Raw genomic sequence first — 22612 nt, forward strand, 5'->3', positions numbered from 1 at the left:
GTCAACGTCTTTGACTTCATTCATTTACTTGGATGCGTGGTATTGATTGCACGTGGTGTGTTTAACTCCTGTTTCTTTCATGTCCTTACTAGAGAACTCGTGAGTCTGGCTGGGACCAGTATGGTTGGGACGTGATAAGCTAGTCCCTGCCCAAAGAGGACAAAGCAACGTGGTCAATGTTGGTGTGACCTTTAGGCTAAGCAAGTGGCCTGGTGAACCTCGGGTGGGGTTAAAGTTACAGGAAATGTCTGCGTTTCAGGAACACGTGAAGGATAGGACCCTGTAGAAGCAGGAAGAGCTTAAGGGAGACAGCCCGGGGCAGACACCCAACTAAGGGGAAAGTCTCAGGTCCTCCACATCACCCCCTGCGCCTCATCACCAGTGGGGGAGCTCAGGACGCAGCTCTGAGCCCCTGCCTCCTGATGGTTCCCCATTGATGGGGAGGGGGGTTACTAGAGTGCAAGGGTTACTTCCTCCTTCTGCCAACCCTGCCCTGGCCAGTTAAGAGCCATCTGGTTTTACTGGAGACATTCAGGACTGTATCTGTGCCAGGAACAGGGAAAAAGTCAGACTCCTTCAAGGATATGGGGAGGAGGTACCGGTAAGGATGTTTTTCTGGATTCACTCATCACTCCCAACTCCCTGGTAGACTTTCAGTCGTACACATTCCCTGGTAACTTCTGGAACTGGGCACTGTGTAGTCCACGAAGGCTGTGAATAAGACCCAGCCTCTGTCCTCAAGGCCGTCCCCACCCGTGGGAGCCAGACAAGTCACAGGTGTGGTGGATGGCCTGATTGCTCCCACTTCATTCCCCTCCTGGTGTAACTTTGCAGCTCCTCCCAGTACAGGTGGGGGTATTTCCTGGTCCCACAGATGGCAGTTTGGCCACATGTCTTGCTTTGGCCAACGGAATGTGGGACAAAAAGAGTGAGCTAGTTCTGAGCGAGCAAGGCCTTGAGTGCTTTAACCCATATTGTTTGAGTTTTGCCATCACATAAGAAGATCACCTCTCAGGAAGTCACTGGTCCAAGGAGGGTGAGACACCCATGGAGCTGACTTGGGTCCCACCTGAAGCTTGGAGCCGAGACTAACCCAGCCTAATCTAGGTCAGCCAAGCTCCATCTGACACACAGACCTGTGAGCAAGAACAAACGACTGGTGTCGTATGGCATTCAATTTGGGGCTGACTTGTTAACAGTGTTGTTGTGGCAGCAGCTAGCGATACAAAAGGCAACTGCGATAAAGCGTGGGAGGGACCACAGGGAGATGCAGAGGCATCTGATACTCCAGCCTTGGGGAGGTTGGTAGGGAGGAATGCTTCGTGAGCTTGTATAAATTATTCACTTTTTGGCCCTCATTTTGCTTTTTCCTCGGGGATGCTCTACATCAGAGGGTATGCTGAATCCCTCAGCCTATGTCAGAGTTGTATGTAAAATAAGAGTTAATCCATAAAGATTATAGGAAGAGTTCTCTGACCAGTAAAATATAAGGAACTTTCGACTTCTGGTGATTGATTCACTCATCCCTTCATTCAACAAATAGGAGTTAGGGAAACAGCTGTGAATAAAATAAAGTAGGGTCCTGAGCACATGCAGCTTACATGCTGGAGAGAAGAGACATGGTTAATGATAAATGCCATAGAAAGCAACAGAGCAGGAAAGGAAATACGGAGCACTGGGGCCGAAGGTGGTGCAACTTTACGGGAAGGTCAGGGAAGACCTCGCCAAGAGTGATGCCTGAGCCCAGACCCTAGCAGTGGCCTTAGGTGAGGAAAGAGCCTATCAGGCCGAGGGGTGGGGAGTGCTAAGGCACGCTTCAGGAGAGAGAAACACTTAAGAGACAGAACTCCTATTCCAGTGAAAATTGCTGTAGAGGAATAAATTCAAAAATTTGAGTTTTCTTGTTAAAAAATCCAGGCAAAAGGGTTTTGGTCATCAGGGGAAACCTCCAGAACCCGCCCCTGGGACCATCCTCGAGGGGTTCTCTCTTTGGGTGTCGGTGGTTCTTGGTGACCCCTCCTCCGTGTCCTCCCCTAGGCTGTGGGGTGCTGGACCTGCGGTCTCCACTTCCTGTGTCCTCCAGAGGTTGCCGGGAGTGATGTTCATCTGGTCCATGTTGATGATGTGTGTCTCTGTCTTCACCATCCAGCCTGAGGAACACATGGGTAAGAAGTGACTCTTTCAGCTGGAGGGGACGTGCCTGCAGCTTCTCTGGGGAAAGGAGTTGCTTCTCTAGGGAGGTTCTGTTGTCCTCAAAAAGCAAGGTGTTGGTAGGTGACGGAGTCTTCCTCTTGCCCGTCTCCTCTGGTGCATGAGCTTGCTCTGGGCATCGGTCATTCCTGCCAAAGGAGCAAACCAAAGAGACCCTGCTTTTGCCCTTGACAAAAGGTGCTTTTGGATTTTAACTGTACGACCTGCTGCAACTGAGCTGAACTCAATCAAGATCAACTCTGAATGATAAGGCATCAACAAGTCAAAAATAAGGCCAAACTTTTTTTTGTCATCATGTGAACCTGACTTAACTTTTCCCACAAAATGTTGATGGGACTTGATAGTAGCCCTAACCTTGTTATTTGGGAGTTTTGAGATCTTTGTGAGAGGAGGGGTTCATGGGGCCCCCACGTTGTCAGGGGCATGTGGCTTCCTTGGATGGACACAAAGCCTGACTGTGGGTTCTTTGTCCTTCAGTGGCTGCAGGAAGCTGCCAATTTCATGGCAGGCATCCCAAAACCAGGTTCAAGGTAGAAGGGGAGCCTGTGGCCATGAGGTGCCCCCAGGTGCCATACTGGGACTCTGCTAGCACCCACGTCAATGTGACATGGCGTAGAAACGACTCCACCACGATGGTCCCAGGGGAGGAAGAGATGCGAGTGTGGGTCCAGGACGGTGGCCTTTGGATTGTGCCAGCCTCGCGGGGGGACTCTGGCACCTACATCTGCACTGTCAGGTCAGCCCCTCTGGGATGAGGGTGGGAAGGGGGGCCCTTGCGGAATGGATGCTTGCATGGCGTTTCCATGACAACCTGGATTTCAAAACCCAGCGCACAGGTGGGAACCCACCTTACGTCCGCGTCACTGTCACTGAAATACCTCCTACCTGAGAACGTGTCCACAGATGTCCTCATGGCGCCCTCTCTCCCTTCACTGAAGTCTCTGCTCAAGTGTCACCTCTATGGAGAGGACGTCCCTGGCCACTTTATCTAAAGCAGGACTCCTGTCACTCTCCCCTTACCCTGTGCTTACTTTTCCTCATCTGTCACACATATATGTGTTTTATGTATTTAAGGTTTGTCTACCCTGTTAGAACATAAACTCCAGAGGACAGGGACTTGGCTTGTTTTGTTCACTGCTGAATCCACAAGGACCCGAGAAATAGATGTAGAACACTGAGTAGAACTGGAGACCCAGGTGAGACTTTCGGAAGAGGTTAATCCAACTGCTTATTGCACACCTGGGGGAACCAAGCTCACTTATAAAGTTCTCCCAGGTGGTGGGTGTGGAGGTGAGGCTGGAACCCACAGCTCCTGACATGGGGTGTAGTCTCCTTCCTCTTTGTCCTGTTGCTTTTTTTCCCTTTAATTGTGGTAACATAAGCATAACATAAAATTTACCATTTTAACCCTTTTCAAGTGTACCATTCAGTTGGGTTAAGTACATTCACATGGTTTGTGTGACCATCACCACCATCCAGCTCCAGAACTCTTCTCATCTTCCCAAGCTGAAACTCTGTCCCCACTGAACAACAGCTCTTCAATTTCCCCTCCCCACCAGCTCCTGGCAACCCCCATTCTACCTTTATTCTGTCTCGATGAATTTGACTATTCCAAGTACCTCATATTCCAAGTACCACAGTATTTGTCCTTCCGTGACTGGCTTATTTCACTCAGCATAATGTCTTCAAGGTTCATCCATGTTGTAGCAGGTGTCCAAATTTCCTTCCTTTTTAAGGCTGAATAATATTCCATTATATTTACAGTTGACCCTTGAACAACACGGGGGTGAGGGGCACCAACCCCTAAAGTCAACAATCTGCGTATAACTTATAGTCAGCCTTCAGTATCCACGGTTTCTCAGTATCCTCAGTTTTGCCTCCGTGGATCCAATCAACATGGATTGTGTAATACTATAGTATTTACTATTGAAAAAAATTTGTGTACAAGTGGACCCACAGAGTTCAAACCTGTGTTGTTCAAGGGTCAACTGTACATACCATATTTTGTTTATCCATTTATCCATCAAGGGACACTTAGGCTGCTTCTGCCTTTTGGTTGTCGTGAATAATGCTGTTTGTACATGGCTGTACAAAAATTTGAGTCCCCGATTTCAATTCTTTTGAGTATATAGCCAGAAATGGAATTGGTGCATCGTATGGTAATTCTATATTTAATTTTGAGGAACTTATATTGCTTTCCACAGTGGCCAGACCATTTTACATTCCCTCCAGCAATGTACAAGGGTTCCAATTTCTCAACATCCTTACCAACACTTATTATTTTCTGTTTTTTAATAGCCATTCTAATGGGGGTGAAGTGGTATATCACTGTGATTTTTTTAAACATCTTTATTGGAGTATAATTGCTTTACAATGTTGTGTTAGTTTCTGCTGTCTAACAAAGTGAATCAGCTATATGTATACATATATCCCCATATCCCCTTCCTCTAGGTGGTCACAAAGCACCGAGCTGATCTCCCTGTGCTATGCAGCTGCTTCCCACTAGCTATCTATTTTACATTTGGTAGTATCACTGTGATTTTGATTTGCATTTCCCTAATGATTAGTGATCTTGAGCATCTTTCCATGTGCTCTACTGGCCATCTGTGTATCTTCTTTGGAGAAATGTCTATTCAAGTCGTTTGCCCACTTTAAAATCAAGTTGCTTGTTTATTTGTTTTTGAGTTGTAGGAATTCCTTATGTATTCTGGATATCAATGCCTTACCAGATATATGACGTGCAAATATTTTCTTCCATTGCATGGGTTGCCTTTTCACTCTGCTGATAATGTCCTTTGATGGACAAAAGTTTTAAATTTTGATGAAGTTCAATTTATCTAATTTTTCTTTCGTTGCCTGTGCTTTTCATGTCATAGCCAAGAAATCATGTCTAATGCCATGAAGCTTTCCCTCTGTGTTTTCTTCTAAACATTTTTATAGTTTTGGCTCTTATGTTTTGGTCTTTGATCCATTTTGAGTTAAATTTTGTATATGGGTAAGTTCATGGGCCAACTTCATTCTTTTGCGTGTGGCTGACCAGTTTTCCTAAGATCTTTTATTGAAAAGACTGTCCTTTCCCCATTGAATGGTCTAGGCATACCTTGCTGCTTCTTTTTTTGTTTGTTTTTTTCCTTCACATTTTACATTTATTACTGCACTAAGGGATTACAGATATGTTAGTTGTTGATGATGTTGCCTTTGGCCTTTTCATTTTTATTCAAACATATTTGTGAATGAGATTAAAACTCTTAAAGAAAAAAAAAGAGCTTCTATACTCAGTTAACCCTTTAATATCACTGGGGAAATAGCCATTCGGTTGTTTTTCAACTCAAGCATCCGAAGCCAAGATGCAGTTATAAATGTTTAAGCCTTGATATACTTGATATTAAGTTTGTGGCATTTTGATAATTACCTATTAAATAATCTAGTATTTCTTGTCTTGTGTTATAGGTGAGGAAACCTCTGTCATATAGTAGGTTTAAGTTAAACCTGTGTTTCCACTTTATTATCCTCTAAGCTATCTTACTGATGTAGTTATCAGTAATTATAAGTTTAAACTTAAAACAGAAAGAAATATGATTGCTCTTAAATTTCCAGACTGGGTGGACTAAGCTTCAACAAGACATACCTATGTCTCTAGATGAAATGAGGAAGGGGAACTACTCATTTATCACGTCCCTGAATTAGCCAGTCACGAAGAGCAGCTCTGTTGACTGTCCTTCTCCTCTCCCTCAGTCCACCTGGAAGGCCACTGTGGTGGAAGGATGTTTGATTGCAGAGATGTGGGGTTCATAGTTGGTGAAGGAGAAGACCACGACATTCCAATCGGAATTGACAAAGCCCCACTTAAGCTTCATAATTCTTATGCAGTAAATAGCACTGACACGGCCATTGTCATCTTCCCTAAAGGACTCCAGATGGTTCTGTTGACTCTTTATGATCCAGCTATTCATAATGAAAGTGCAGTTGTCCCTGGATTCGTATGCTTGGAGGCGCTGCCCTCTGGGTCAGGTACAGACAGACACTGACACACGTGTGGTGGAGAAAGGTGTCCCGCTGGCTGCTCCAAAGATCCATGCAGAGACAAGCAACAAAGCCCAGAAGACACTGGAACGGATTTAAGAAGAGCACGGAGCAGTTATCATGGGAAGCTTCAGATCCTTGCTGCTTCATGAAGGAGAAAGTTGTAGGCCTAGTGTTGGCAACCTTAAACATTTCCTGAGTTAGTTCTTCTGAAAGGATTAGGACAGACCATTGGCGTGACTGGGAAATACTCTTCTTGGCCTTGTTTCTTCAGCTGCTGCCTCTCTTCCGCCCCAAGGCTCTAATCATCCTCACCAGCCAGCTTCAGAGTCTCCCCAGATTTCATAAACTCATTTGACTTAAGGAGAAACTGTGCCCACGAGTATTTACATTTAGAAAGACAACCAAAGAAAGTGACATTCTCAGCACAAAGAAATTACTGGTGAATGGGAGAATTTCAGACAATATCAACCCCAGTCCTAGATGGGGTGTGTGTGTGTGTGTGTGTGTGTGTGTGTGTGTGTGTGTGTGTATGTGTGTGATTTCAGTCCTGTCAATGGAAGCAGGCAATCTCATATTTTCATATTAGAGAAATGTGGATATCTGATTTTTTAAAAAATATATTTTATTAAATTTGATTTCATCTGTATTTTTCACTTTTTATTTTTTATTATTAAAAAAATTAATCAATATATTTATTTTTAGTTTTGGCTCTGTTGGGTCTTCATTGCTGCGCACGGGCTTTCCCTAGTTGCGATGAGCAGGGGCTACTCTTCGTTGTGGCGTGCGGGCTTCTCATTGTGGTGGCTTCTCTTGTTGCAGAGCACGAGCTCTAGGCGCACGGGCTTCAGTAGTTGTGGCACGTGGGCTCAGTAGTTGCGGCTCGTGGGCTCTAGAGTGTAGGCTCAGTAGCTGTGGCGCACGGGCTTAGTTGCTCCGCGGCATGTGGGATCTTCCTGGACCAGGGCTTGAACCTGTGTCCCCCGCATTGGCAGGCGGACTTTTAACCACTGCACCACCAGGGAAGTCCCTGGATATCTGATTTTACAATAGCTATAAATGCATAGTTTTTCTTTCCTTTTTAGTGTCAAAAATTCTAACGTTTTTCTAAGGAACACTATGAGGAAAACTTAATAGCGTGGTAGAAATAGAATGGAATTTGGAGTCAAAATGATATGGATGTGAATCTTAGTCCTCATTTGCTACCTGGTAGGACCTTGGTCTTATTATTTGATATTTATGGGCCTCAGTTTTCTCCTTTGTAAAGAGGTTTGTTGGGAGGGTTCTGTGAAATCACAGAAGCATAGAGTATGGGGAGCACCATTGTAGGTGTCAATATGCACATGGAAATGGCCTTTCTTTCCCCAATAGCAAGACTTATTTACTACTGAAGTGATAATATGCAAAAATTAGGGAGATGTGAGCTGAGTCATATTTGCCTTAAAGTTTGTTTTTATACTTGATTAAAAAATGTGTGCTTAATACCTTATTTTGTTTTCTATTCTTGTAGAAAAAAGAGATCTGAGATTGAGAGGCCGGGGAAACCCGATGTGGGTTAATCTTTCTTAGCTCGTGGGAGAGTTCCCCTGGTTGACCTCTAAAACTCTCTTCCAGCTTCAGGATTGGGGTCTAATAGAGAGAGAATCACCAGCAGCTGCCATAATGCCCTTTGGCATTTACAGTCACAGGGCATAAAACGGCCCTGCTCCTGTGCTGTTTATAATTTTGTGACCTAGAACCCACAGAGCTGTTCTGTCCATCAGGATGGGCAAAGTGATACTGCTGGGCCATGCGGCCCCCAGGTCTCAGTGCCAGGACGTGTAACCCCACCGTCTGCTCTGTATGGGGGACAGGACATATCTGGTGGATGGCACAAGTGACAACCACCTCTTCACTGTGGGGCTGCCACACTACGTGGGGAATATGAGCGGTGATCAAATGATTTCCCCACCCATCTTTCTTTTGAGTTATTTCCACGGGGGTTCTGTTGCCCAAGGGGGATGTGGGATCAGTAATGTAAACAGGTTTGTAACTCTCAATATGTCTCGTAAGCTTGGTGTCTGGATGTAATGCCCTGATTTACAGGTTTTCCCACAGCCCTACTGGCTTCTAACCTTGGTTTGACCTCTTAGAGGCTCTATAGGCTTAGGAATTTACTTACTTTCTGCATACCTAATTTTCCTCATCTAAAAGTGATACAGTAGTATCACAGGGTTGGAGAATAAATGAAATGATGTATTGCAGAGCACAGAGCCTGGCATGCTCTCCTCCCCAGGAGCTGCTGGGAGGGCTATTTTCAGGTGTGCTCTGTTCTTCAGACTTGCCCTCATTTGCCTTTCTTTGATTTGCAGTGAGATTATGCATTCTTCAAGGTGATAGCTGTCTGCATTTCTTCGTGCATAAAATGTTTTTCATCTTTTTCCTTTCTTCAACCAGATATGAAGTAGAATATAGATATTGGTGTTATATATTTGAATTAATTTCTTTTTGCTTTCAGGTAGTAAGCATTTATCACTTATTACTTTCACATATAATTTTCACATTTTGTTCCTTCTTTGGGTATAGATTTTTTTACATTTTGCTGTACGCCTCCCTCCCAACCCCATAAAACACACATGCTCATTTTCTGTGTTGATGTCCAGTGTTTCTTAGGTAGGTCTCCAGCAGCTTAGCTGAGCTAATTATATCTTTATGTTTTTCTACTTAAAAAAATAGTTTGAATTAATATCCTCTATCCTTCCCTCCACATTGTCTGTGTTTCTGTCAATGTTTTGCCTCTGCCCCTTCCCCAGTTCTAGGGTCTTGATAGAATGATGATATTGAGATTATAGTTAGACCCACCAAAAAAATAAATAAAAACCAAACAAACAAATTTACCAAGTTAATTTCCCCTATGCAGTATTGCAAAAATCATTTCTAGATCTTATACAAAGTGCTCCGCAGTTTTCTGAAATTTGACTTCAGTGGATAAATGATTTCCAAGAGAAGTAAAGAGGATTTTCTTTATAAGGAAACAGCGGCTCTTAGGAAACAATCTCTCCATCTAGATAAGGTTGCCTGGACCAGGAATTTGGAGCATACTGGGGCTGTGATCAAGAACATCCCCCGGAACCTGGAAGGGTTTAGGCCCCTTTGAAGAGGACTTGAGGGTTTTTTACTGGCCCTCAATGGTCTTGAAATCAGGCTTGTGGAGGGTCCTTTTTGGAAACATGCAGAATATATCACCATTTCTATATGACAATTATGATGTGTTTTTTTGTGTGTGTATGTGCTCCAAAGATTCAAAAGGACCAGGGACAGAAGTATTGCAATACAAATGAGGAAAATACAGAATGCAGAATTTAATGAGATTGGGGAATTATTCTTAATTTCATTTAGTTTTATTTTCATTTTGCCTTGCCATTTATTATTCCTTTTTTTCCCTTTTAAATCAGAAATGCCTCTTACTGTGATGAGATGTCCGTTGAGCTCAGGGTTTTTGAGAAGACAGAAGCTTCCCTGCCTCTCATCTCCTACCCGCAAATTATAACCTTGTCAGCCTCTGGGTTATTAGTTTGTCCTGATCTGAGTGAATTCATCGGGAACAAAACTGACGTGAAGATTCGATGGTACAAGGTACGTCTTTAAGAATTGCCCTTTAATGAAAAGGTGTTTCATGAGCCATAGGAAAGATATAAAATACTCATTTGAAGACAATATGTTCACTTTTATATTTCTATTTTTTTAAACCAGTGATTTTAAAAAGGGCCATGATTAATATACTCTATTAGTCTTTATAGGGCTTGGGTAAGGGTCCTCAGATGGTGATTTGAAAAGACAGAGTGTGAAATGAATGCAGAATAAATAACAGCTGAAGAAAATAGCTTTTTACTCTGTTGTTTGTCTATAGAAATTTTTAGAAAGAACTATTTAACAACCTGATACACATGTTAATGAGTTTTTTGAAAGCACATAAAAATCAACCTTTGAGTTAAAGGAGTAAATATAAACACAGTTTTGTGTCTTGACTGGCTGAATAAAAATCTACTATCATTGGCTCCCTTGTTTAGACCAGGTGTGGGCAAATGACAGCCAGGGCCAAAAATTGAGCTGCCACCCATTTTGGTATGTTCACCAGCTAAGGATAGTTTTCACTTGTTTAAATGGTTAAAAAAAAAGACTAATATTTCATGACCCGTGAAAATGATATAAAACTCAAATCTCAGTGTCTATAAGTAATGTTTTACTGGGACACGCTCATTTATTTCTGTGTTTTCGTGGGGCAGCGGCAGAGTTGAGTAGTTGAACAGAGGCCACGTGGACCGTAGGCCTAAAATATTTACTCTCTGGCCCTTTACAGAAAAAGTTGCTGACTCCTGATATATACCATGGATTGATACTGAAAAGTACAGTTATTTGTTTAAAATTGGATAGAAACTAACCCTTTAATCAAAAAAAATAGGTTGACCAGTTGACTAGTATTCTAACTACAAGATATCTATAGGATGTCAATTTAATATTGGAAACTTTTAAATGATTTTCGGAGAAAGTAAGAAGCCACCTCCTATGAGTTAGCCTGCCCAATTATGGAGCTCTTGCTTTTGTAAGAGCATAAAAAGGTCAAGTGAGGGGTTTTACCGTAGAGGAAAGAGCACAGGTTCTGGGGTTGACCAGTCTGGATTGGAAATCCTGCTTCTTCACTGACCTTTTGTATAGCCTTTGTCAGTTATTTTACCTCTTAAACCTGTTCCGTCTGCAAGACGGCAGTTCGTCACTCCCACTGCCTGAGATTGTTTTGAGATTAAATGGAGCACAGTGTGTGAAGCACCTCGTGCAGTGCTTGACTTGTAAATGGTCCTCAATAAATTTGGGTGGACAAGGGTATCATGGTGGTGCTTAATAATAATATTTGTTCCCGTCCTAAGAATGCTAATCATTACTGAGCACGTTCTGTGTACAAGTCTGTTCTAAACTCCCTGACATGAACCCAGTGCAGTAGGGGTTGTTAATATCTCCATTTTACAGATTAGGAAACAGAGACCGGAAATGTAAGGAATGTGCTGAAGGTCATGCAGCTGGTAGAGGGTGAAGCCAAACCTCTGACCCCAGAGGCCAGAACCCACACATCCCTGCCACACGGGGGAGACCTGGGGGCTCGTAGGCCCAGGAATAATGGTGCTGCTGGGCCCTGTTCGGCTTTTTTTATATTTGATCACTCATGTTGGGAACAATGAAATATCTTTCTTTAATTAAATACATTGTACAATTAGACTTCATGAGCTATGTGGTTGACAAACTATTCCAGTTATGCCTGTGTTCTCATTCAGAAAAAGTCTCTGAAATGACTCAAGGTTATATATGACTATTGCAATCATCATTTTTTTTTAAAGGCATTTCTTTTTTAAAAAATTAATTTATTTATTCATTTTTGGCTGTGTTGGGTCCTCATTGCTGCACATGGGCTTTCTCTAGTTGCGGCGAGCAGGGGCTACTCTTCATTGCAGTGCGTGGGCTTCTCATTGTGGTGGCTTCTCTTGTTGTGGAGCATGGGCTCTAGGTGCACAGGCCTCAGTAGTTGTGGCACACGGGCTCAGTAGTTGTGGCTCACAGGCCCAGCTGCTCCGCGGCATGTGGGATCTTCCCGGACCAGGGATCGAACCTGTGTCCCCTGCATTGGCAGGTGGACTCTCAATCACTGCGCCATTAGGGAAGCCCCACAATCATCATGGTTTTGAAAGAGATGTTCCTGAGAACATTTTGTGCTCATGAGGGTGTGTTCTCTGTTATTGGAGACCTCCCTCTTGAGGGTCTGCTCTGTAGACCGCACAGTACCTTTTGTCTATACGGGAAGTATGGTCTCACGTCTCACATTTATTTTTTTTTATTATTATTTTTTAAGATAAATTTATTTATGTGTTTTTGGCTACGTTGGTTCTTTGTTGCTGTGCTCAGGCTTTCTCTAGTTGCGGCGAGCAGGGGCTACTCTTCGTTGTGGTGTGCGGGCTTCTCATTGTGGTGGCTTCTCTTGTTGTGGAGCATGGGCTCTAGGCGTGTGGGCTTCAGTAGTTGTGGCACGTGGGCTCAGTAGTTGTGGCTCGTGGTCTCTAGAGCGCAGGCTCAGTAGTTGTGGCGCATGGGGTTAGTTGCTCCATGGCATGTGGGATCTTCCCGGACCAGGGCTTGAACCCGTGTCCTATGCATTGGCGAGCGTATTCCTAACCACTGTGCCACCAGGGAAGCCCCACATTTATTTTTGTCTTACAAATTTTTCTGTCTCTACTGACTCCTGAAATTGAGATGATTTTTAAAGTGATTACTGCAACATCAACTCTTCTGAGCATTGTTCTGCAAGTTGCCATGACTACGTCATAGCACTCCTTTCTGGATGTTTCCCAAGATCTATAGGCAGCTGTTAGGCCATAAATATATTTATAGTTTAATCACCTACTTTGTCAAAGAAGATAGTTTCTTTTTTTCCCATTGTGCCAAAGCAAATGTGCTTTAAACATTCTGGTTAAACAAACCCAGCCATTCTGTGTTATATGCTAACAAACTCCCCCTCCTAAAAATACAGTTAAAAGCATGTCCCAAAGGACAATATTTGCAAAGTAAATATCAGAGCAATTCTTGGATTGTAAATTCAACAGTGATGGATAATACCAATGCTGTTCATAGTTTTTGAGATGTCAATTAAGATATAGCGTAACTTTGAAAAACATTTTCTCTTAAGGATTCTCTCCCTTTGGATCAAGACAATGAGAAATTTCTAAGTGTGAGGGGAACTCGCTTAGTGGTAAACAATGTGTCGCTGGAGGATGCGGGCTATTATCGGTGTGCCATGACGTTTGCCCACAGAGGCAGGCAATACAACATCACCAGGAATATCAAACTCCGTGTCAAGAGTGAGTACTTGCCATCAAGGTACCTCTGCACCCTGGTTCAGCAACAAGCATGCAAGGAAAAAGTTAGGGTTCCCGTAGAATTCTCTGAATGTCTTTGGTATGAAAGGAAAACAGATATGGCAACTCTCTAAGCATCAGGCTTCTAAGATGTGTAGGACACTTGGAAAGATAGGAAGCAGGGTGTTTTTATGAGGAATGGTGAATCCCTGGGTAGTTGACAGGGTTCCGAGTCTAAGGCTAAAACATGTACCACTAGAGGGGGCCAAACAGTGGTTCTCGTGGAAGGTCTCTTTGGAAGGTCTCTTTGGAAGGCTTGCACCTCCAGGGCCAGCTATCAGGACACGGTTGCCATAACTTTGTGTATAATTCTAGGATACTAGGATTTTATTGGATTTTTCAGTGAGAAGGCTATGCATTGGCATATGTGGTGAAAATTGCCCTTTTCTGGTCTTTCCCAAGCAGGTCTAGTTACCCTTGAAACCAGGATTTTAAATAGTGAGGGATCTCATTGGTTTCAATGAGTTCTACCTGAAAATAATGTTGTGAACAGTACTGATTAGCATGTCAAGTTTATCCACTGTTTCCTCCATGCCTCCTACGTGTGGGACATCAAGCTTGGTGCAAAGGGCACACAAGTGATGCAGTTCTGGCCCCTGCCCTGGAAAGTATGGCGCTTTTCTTTGTTTTACACACTGAGTAACTACACAACTGGAGTCTTTTAAGGGCATTTCAGAGAGCTTTGGAACTATATTAAGGTTACGTAATTGGTCTGTGAGGGGAAAGATTTTTTTTCTCCCAGAGAATCCAGAGATTCAGTTTTACTTCAGGGAAAGTCGTGTCTCCCATGAATGGAAATCTCTGGATTATTTTCTTTTAACGTCTTGTGAAGATTCATTCACGTCAACCCCTTGCCCCCTCACAGCGGGGATCCGTGAGAATCCCATGACTTTGAAGGGGCCCCGAATTATCCTGTTCATGTGATACTGCACAGGAACACTAGGGGGCGCCAACCTACATATAATCCTGTGTCCGGACCACACTGTGTCTCAGCCGTTCTCAAAGGGTGGATCTCGGCCAGCGGCAGCAGTGGCGGCATCACCTGGTTACTCATCAGACCTGCAAAATCTCAGGCCCCATCCCAGACCTACTGAATTAGAAACGATTAGCAGTCTGTGTTTAACTCTCCCACCACCCCCCGTGCCAGAGATGCTGATGTACCCTGGAATTTGGACCCATGGATGTGTTAATGTCTCGTCCTTGGGGCGTTCTTCTCCCCTCTCTGCTCCCCAGCCCCTGTGCAGCAGCCCTGTGACCGTGAGGGGAGGGAAAAGCTCCTGGTCCTGGTGGAGAAGCCGGCTGCGCCCTGGGCTCTCCTGGGATGCTGCGTAATGCTTCCTCCTGGTAGGGTTTCAAATGCTTTTTAGCGGAAGAGGTGAGGATGGAGCAGTGGTGGCCGCGGGCAGCTCTTCGTCCACCCCCATAAACTGTCCTTTCTGCTCCAGTTCAGATGCCCAGTTTCTTCCAGCTGCTGGGAGACCTGCCTCTCAGGGAGCTGGGTTCCAATTCCTCCCCAAAGAGTCAATCACCTCAACTAAAAAGCCCTGGTGGCCAAGCTGGGTTACTCTGTTTATCGTGTTTAGCACCACGAACAGGTGGTTCTGGAGCCCCTGTGCCTTTTTTATTTTTTATTTCTTTGGTAAGCGACTCCAGGATTCTGTGGCAGGCGCATGGGGTGGCAGGGAGGGAGTGGGGAGAGCTACTTTAGGGCGAGGAGCCTTTGGGGTAAGACCTATCCTGTGGGCATCGTGAACGTTCCTGTTAAGGGTTCATTCAGGAAGCCGGGTAGCGGAATGGTTAATTGTTACCACAGAGCAGAGAACATCTGTTGGTGGAATGTGTGTTTAACTGTGGCTTCTTCCAGTAATCTCTCTTCTGGGAAAGGCATTGGCCAAAGAGGCTCAATTTCGTGGAGAGCCGGTTTCCTTTGTCAGACAAAAGCCAAGTCTCACAATGGCTGGCCCTACTGTAAAGGATAATTTAGTTAATTAGCTAAACAATAGACCCTGACCCTCAGCTTGCAATGAAGGCTTTCCTAACCGAATCTCTTTTCCTCATATCTTTCTCAGAAAGAGAAGAGGAGACGATTCCGGTGATCATCTCCCCCCACCAGACCATCTCAGCTTCGCTGGGTAAGAACCGTGTAACCCACCTGGATGCCTGCAGTCCCAAAGCTGGGGCGCCAGGACCCCTGTGTCACCGACTGCACCTGCCGTGGGGTTTGCAGGTCCCCCTACCCCAGTGGGAAATAGCAAATGAGAGGGAACATTTCCCTTTACCAAATACTGTCAGTAACGGCATTATCTGAAAACATGTACACTTTGCTTCTTGAAAACCCTGCCTACAAAAATCTCAGTGCAAAAATCAGAACATTCTAGTAGCTGTTGTTAACTGCATGAAAGGATTAAGGCATGATGCCCCAGAAAGTCAGCACCTGTAGTGTATTTAAAATAATTCACTTTACCAGTACTTGGCTGACGCTCAGCATTTCCCCAAGACTCTGACTCTGCCCTTGCTGGTCCCCACAGAGACAGTTTCTTATCACCAAAATAGCTGGTCAGCGGGTCAAGGGAGTTAATGAAAATGCATGACAGAGGTTTTCACCATTTGTCACCATCCTGGCCAGCATGCACTTTCTTACTGAGCACTGCTAAGTCTGATAAGATGCCGTTCAATGCCAACATCAACCCTGTGGGGAGGTCTTATTTCTCCTGATTTCCAGAAGGAAAAGCTGCCCAGGGGGTCACTGGCTCAGTATCTGTCAAAAAGCCATAGTCGGGTCTAGCTGGGCTTCAGACTCAGGGCTGTGTGTCTGTGAGGCCTGTACCTTTTCTGTGTGTCTGTTTTTATATACTGGTTTTGTAGGTCTTATGCTCATTTATTAAACCCTGGCTGCAGAGTGCTATCTACATATCATCTATGTATCTATCTATCAATCTATTTATCTATCTATCATCTATCTATTATCTATCTAACCATCCATCTATCCATCTATCATCTATTATCTATCTGTTATCTATCTACCTCCCTCCCTCCCTCCCTCCCTCCCTCCCTCTTTTGTCTGGTGTTTGGGCTTACATTTTAAACTTTAATTGGTGGTCATGGAGAAGGAGGGCTCTTGCACAGACGCCGGGATTGCTGCCTGACATCTGAGTTGCAGCTCCCAACAGCTGCCTTGGCTCTCAGAAGAGCCTCCTGGAAGCTTGGGGAAGTGGGGACCCGGGTTAGTGCTGACTAGAGCCCCAGCACCCCTGCTCCTCTGTGTTCCCCAGTCCAGTGGAGCTGAGTCTCCCGCCCTGTTGCTTTGCATGCACTGATGTGCCTGGCAGAGTCACATGAGGCCAGAACGAACGGGCTGCTTTTGGCTGAGAAATCTTTAAGGTCATAAGCGATGTGAAGGAGGAAGAAAAGTGGGCTTTCTGAGCCTGAAGTGGCCAGGTGCATTAAAGCACACACCCCAGGGAGGCACATTACCCACGAGGAAGAAACACATGGGAAGGATTTTTTCATTTATTCCCCCTCCTCCCCTTTGGTGACTAAAAAAAAAAACAACATAGTGATTGAGGCAGGGGACCTAGGACCATCATATTGCACAACTGTAGAAGGCACCATTCATGTAAAACACAGTGGCTTTTGAAAGGATTAATCCTAAATGAACATGACCAGGGATGGAGAGCTCCTAGGGGAAACAGGAGAGCAGAGACCAGCAATGGGCAAAGAGACAGAATCCTCTGGATTCTGGATCTGGATTTTTGGAGGCAAGAAGGATAAACTGTGGAAGAAGGCAGCTCCGGAATTCAGAATGCTCTGTAGGAGCCGAGTGGCCTTGGGGAAGCCATTTGCCTCTGGGTTTCCATCTGCCCTGAGGACCAGTGGAAGGGGCTGGAGACCCTTGGTAAGTACTGATGCTCTAGGTGAATGGAATCGCTTGAGGGAACTAAGTTTCCTTCTAAGAAAAGAATTGGTGAGGGTGTGTGAAAAGAGGGGGAAAGATCCACCGCTCAGATCTGCTGATGTGACCCCGTCCCCTGGCTGGGTTCTGACGTTTGATGTGCTGCGTCTTGCTGTCACAGGGTCGAGACTGACAATCCCGTGTAAGGTGTTTCTGGGAGCTGGCATACACGCGACCACCTTGCTGTGGTGGACTGCCAACAACACACACATAGAGGATGCCTACCAGGGGGGCCGCGTGACCGAGGGGCGGCGCCAGTAAGTGGGGGAAGATCTTCCTCATCCCCTGGGCAGAGCTGTTGTGAACCCCCTGTAGACTCCACTTCCTTGTAGAGACAATGTCCTAGCCAACCTATCAATGTGACACACACACCACATTACAAATATATATATATATTTTTTATTCTACTCCGTTGGATTTTTAGAATCTTAAACATTGGGTTTTGCTAAGAATCACCAACTGTTCTTGAGAATCAAGCCTTCTCTCTAAATCTATGAGCTGCAGCCTACTACTTGACATTGGTGTTGCCTCTTCTAGCTGTTTAATTAGATATTTCTTCCTTGAGCATTGCAGAGTCAAACATTCACAGCCCTTAAAATGACTCTGAAACTTATCCACAGGATCCGAGAGCCGCCTCTGCTTCTTTCCAGCCTCTAAGGAAGGTTACTCTGAAAGAAAGTGAGGATTCTGTCCTCATAAGCCTTCATCTCCGGGAAATATCTTCTCACTCTGAAAGTAGAACAATCAGGCCTTGTAAATGGAAAGCATTTGCGTGTGAGGAAGGCGGACCCTTCAATGTTCCAAATTATAAAGTGTTTTTAAAATTATAGTCTCAATACTCTGAATTTGCCTGAACTTTTGCTGGCCCAATTTTTGTCTTTTTGGAAAGGCCTATCAAAAAAGGTCTTTCTGGATGCAATTTAGTGGATAGAAATTATGTGTGCTTAGTGCAACTGTTTGCTTGCAAATCCTCGTTGTGAAAAGCTTGGGCAGAACTCACATGCCGCATGTCAGCTTACTCATACTATCTGTTTGCTTAAAGGAGCCTATTTTCCCCCCATAGATTAAAAAAAAAAAATAGTCCTAGTGGATCCACATCCATGATATTTTTATTCATACTAACAGATCGTAGTGAAGCATCTTTGGATTCCTGCAACATTGCAAATGGCAGTGCTGTTGATTAGAGACCCCTCCACTGCGGCCCATCTGCAGCCCTCGGCTCTGAACTTGAGTTTCCAGAGTGAGGGTTGGCAGTGAGTGGGGATGAGAGTAGACACCGTGGAGGACGGGATTCCTGGAAACTCCCTGCCCTCCAATATGCAAATGATTTCTTGGTGATACAGTCCAATTTCCCAAAACTGGACATTTCTGTTCCTACTACTGGTTCTTTGTTCATCAAGGGCCTTAAAAAGTGATTTCTCCCCCATTATCCAAACTAAACTGGCCCCTGCAAGCGCTCCTTGTCACAAGTATCCTATCACAGTGACCAGCATCTTCAGGGTCACTGTTACCTTCAGGAACAGGCTTAGAAATTCTCCCAAATAAGTAACAAATACAATGGCAAGTGCCTCTAACTTGGTAATTCATGACATCAATTTAAGCACAGTGGGGCCTTGAGAATGTGTAGGTGTCTATGTTGAAAAGACACTTTATGTTTAACCAAGTGTTTTCTCACTTAGGGAATACTCAGAAAATAATGAGAATTATATTGAAGTGCCACTGATTTTTGATCCAGTCGTAAGAGAGGATTTGCACACGGATTTTAAATGTGTTGTCCGTAATACAATGAGTTTCCAGATGCTTCGTACCACAGTCAAAGAAGGTATGGATTTTGGGGACATTAAAGGGAAAAACTATGTGTTGGATGCTCTGTGGGTGCTAAATAAAGTCCCTGATGCGCCGGGTGATTACCTAGGGGGGCCCGTGAGTTTCCCGTTAGTGGAGCAGAGAAAGCAAACCTCTCATTTTTTATGACTTTTTTGGTGGGGTGGAGGCTGGCTTTCGGAGATTATACTCAAAGAAAAATTTAAAGAGGAAGCTGATTTTTTTGGAAAAAAGATAAAATGGTTCTGTGATAGATTTAAAACAACCCCGTGTCCTCTAGTGGTTCCACCTGGGTCAGCAGGACCGGCTCTGCTTTCATGACCCCTCAAGGAGGGTGGGATGGTTTTTATCCCGAGGTTGAGAGATTTCATCCTTCAAGAGCTGGGAACCGGAAGGTACGCAGGGCTCAGGCAGCTTTAGGGTTAAAGCCATCAGTCACCAGGACATAAAGTATAAGGCTGTAGCCAAACCAGTCCAGCGCTCACGGAAGGACATTTACAAAAGAAAAGAAAAACCTGACTTACCATTTTGACAAATCGATTTCTTCTCGGTGTTCGAGCGCTGAGCAGGAAAGGGAGACATGGGTGATGTAGTCTGTCGACAGCCCAAAGGATAAGAAGGGAAGAGACAAAGCAATCCCTACTGGGAACCCTACCCTGCCTGCTGGGCAGTCTGCACAATCAATAAACACAAACTGCCCCACGTTTTCCGTATTTGCAGGGGAGGCAGCTGCAGGCAAGCTTTTAATTGGAAAGCTGAGAATTTGTGTAAGCCTCAGGGCAGGAGTGACAGCACAATATAACTTCTCTCCAACTGTGGTCCGTGCATACCAGCATCCCCGGCTTGAGCCACTAGTTGAAAATGCAGATTCCTAGGCTCACCCCCAGATCTACCCGGTCAGATTCTCTGGGGTGAGGCCAAAGACTGCAATTTAGCAAGTTCCTTTCATGTTAAAGTTTGAGAACCGTTGCCCTAGGACACACGCATAGGCTGACGTCCCAGATCATTTCCATGAGTGGGTTGGTGGTGGTACAAACTTGGAAATGGAGGATTCCACAGAAAGTGGGATCCACCGCTGGGCTTCAGAATAGTGATCCAAAGGAAGCCGTGGTTTGTCTTGTCCTGATGCTGGGAACCTGCAAACATTTCTAAGACGTGAGCCCTGACCCTGCATGTCCTTCGCTGGGTTGGCCGTGACCGATCACAGAGGGCACAGCTGAAAGCCTTTCACCAGGGCTGAGAGGTGCCTCTAAATGGCTGCTCCGAAAATTAAAGCTTCACTCGTTTCTAAGCCTTGAGGGATTTTAAAGTGTAAGAATCATCTGGAGAAATTATCTGAGATTGTGTCGATTCCTGAACGCCTGCACAGACTAAGATAAACAGTAGCTTAAAAATGTAGAATTCTAGCCTCACCATCCATGCGCTTGTTAACTTTTCTTTTAATTTAATTTTTATTATATATTAGAGTGTAGTTGATTTACAATGTTCTGTTAGTTTCAGGTGTACAGCAAAGTGAATCAGTTATACATATACATATATCTGCTCTTTTTCAGATTCTTTTCCCATATAGGTCATTACAGAGTACTGGGTAGAGTTCCCTGTGCTCTACAGTAGGTCCTTGTTGGTTACCTGTTTTATATATAGTAGTGTGTATATGTCAATCCCAAACTCCTAATTTATCCCTCCTCCGCACCGCTTGTTAACTTTTTATCCATACTTCCTATATTTTCTAAAATAAATTAATTTTTTAATTTATCTTATTTTTGGCTGGGTTAGGTCTCTTTGCTGCTGCGTGCAGGCTTTCTCTAGTTGCGGTGAGCAGGGGCTACTCTTTGTTGTGGTGCGCGGGCTTCTCATTGTGGTGGCTTCTCTTGTTGCAGAGCATGGGCTCTAGGCGCGTGGGCTTCAGTTGTTGTGGCATGCAGGCTCAGTAGTTGTGGCTCGCGGGCTCCAGTCGCGCAGGCTCAGTAGCTGTGGCTCACGGGCTTAGTTGCTCCGCGGCATGTGGGATCTTCCCTGACCAGGGATCGAACCCGTGTCCCCTGCATTGGCAGGCGGATTCTTAACCACTGCGCCACCAGGGATTGCTTCCTATATTTTCATAACACAGAGATGCCGAGGAGTAGAATATAAAATAGCTGGATCCAAGCGATAATCTTGACACCTAAAGCTCCTTTATTCAAAGTTTTTCTTTTCCTTTGTTACTTTACTGACTCCTCATGACACCCATGCTCATGGAAAAGGGCAAATTATGTGCTGGCCAGGTCACAGTCAGCTAGCAGAGACCTAGACAGGCATCTTATTGCACACAGCCCAACGGGTAGAACAAAATTAGACCATCGACACCTGCCCACCTCCCCAACTCTGCATTGCTTCTCTCCAATGGGTATTTGTTCTACCTTGCTTGTTTGCCTAATGCCACAGATATCATTCTCAAGTATCCTTGATCTTGGTGTAAGACGTACTTTCTGAAAATCAGTGCATATTTATTAGAAGGGACAAACGCCACTTCCTTCTCTGTAAAGTGCGTGGCAATGTCCTAGTTGGTGGTAGGAGTGTGTTCACCCCTCACATGTCTGTTCTTCCTACAGCTGCCACGTTCTCCTGGAAGATTACACTGGCCCCCCTTTCCCTCATCTTCTTGGTTTTGGGGGGAATATTGATGCACAGACGGTGTAAACGCAGAACTGGAAAAGCCTATGGTTTGATGGAGTTAAAGACCAGCCATCAGATTCTCAATCCTATCCGAGTAAAATAAAGGAAATAAAATAGTTCAAATCAAACGATGTCCTTTCTTCCGGAAGCGGCCCTGGGTTTTGAGGGACGCTGTTCTTTTCCTCAGTTGTTTAACAGAGCTGCTGTGTTTATAGTGGGTTTATAGTAAAAGACTGAAGTGAACATGTAAAGTTTATTCTGAAACTGAATCACGGGAGCCAATGTGCACATGGGTGGGCGTGAGGTGCTCTTTGAATAAAGGGTGAAAACACCTAAATGAGTTTCGGAATTCATTCATTCATTTCACAAAAATGTGTTAAAAGTCTACTTTAGCTATGCTCTATGGCAGGTGTTATAGATACAAAGATAAAGACATGGTTTCCCTTTCGGGAAGGTGGAATTTCATTTTGAAACTGGAAAGGATGGTTTAAAAATACTAAGGAAGAGTCAGCAAGAATTGGTAAATGCTTTTTAAAAGGACGATCCAAAAAATAGTAATTCAAATAGACGGTCAGAAAAATACGTTAGAACATACTAGCGGACTGAGAAATGTGTTCGCCTTCATAATGAAACTTCTGAAAATAAAGAGAATGGAAGAGTATTGAGATAATTGCATACACATTGAGAAAAAAGTAATCAGAGCCCCTTTTATGTAATATGCCCAAACTAAATTCCAGCTAAATTAATGAGTTAAATTTAAAAAATCAAATTGCAGGAAAATTGGCATGACTCACTCCTTCACCTATTCAAGTCTTTGTCCAAATGTGACCTTGCCAGAGGCCCTTATAAGAGTCCCTTTCCAACCCTCTCTGTTCCCCCCAACTCAGCTTTGTGTCATTATAGCTCTTATCACCACCAGAACTTCCATTATATATTTACTTGTTTATTTTCTGTTTTCCCCACCAGAATGGGAGCTCCTTCAGGGCAGAGATGTTATTTTGGTCACGGC

The 22612-nt window shown here is 44.4% G+C and overlaps 1 protein-coding gene across 1 annotated transcript; it reads left to right on the top strand.

The window, feature by feature from the left end:
* The first annotated feature begins 572 nt into the window (after nucleotides 1-572).
* IL1R2 (interleukin 1 receptor type 2) lies at nucleotides 573-21886 on the top strand. The gene is made up of 9 exons (XM_068564701.1): nucleotides 573-601; nucleotides 2038-2165; nucleotides 2689-2947; nucleotides 9669-9849; nucleotides 12944-13115; nucleotides 15242-15304; nucleotides 17246-17381; nucleotides 18804-18946; nucleotides 21540-21886. Exons 1-9 carry the CDS (start codon nucleotides 585-587, stop codon nucleotides 21704-21706), a joined length of 1266 nt encoding a protein of 421 aa, XP_068420802.1. The 5' UTR covers nucleotides 573-584; the 3' UTR covers nucleotides 21707-21886.
* Nucleotides 21887-22612: the final 726 nt, after the last annotated feature.

This window comes from Eschrichtius robustus, chromosome 15 (assembly GCF_028021215.1).
Source record: "Eschrichtius robustus isolate mEscRob2 chromosome 15, mEscRob2.pri, whole genome shotgun sequence".
Taxonomy (NCBI): Eukaryota; Metazoa; Chordata; class Mammalia; order Artiodactyla; family Eschrichtiidae; genus Eschrichtius; species Eschrichtius robustus.

Bases quoted from the DNA above. Each gene is read 5' to 3' on its own strand.
- IL1R2 (XM_068564701.1), top strand. The intron at 9,850-12,943 runs GTACGTCTTTAA...TTTTCTCTTAAG, and splicing joins TGAAGATTCGATGGTACAAG to GATTCTCTCCCTTTGGATCA. The intron at 18,947-21,539 runs GTATGGATTTTG...TTCTTCCTACAG, and splicing joins TCGTACCACAGTCAAAGAAG to CTGCCACGTTCTCCTGGAAG.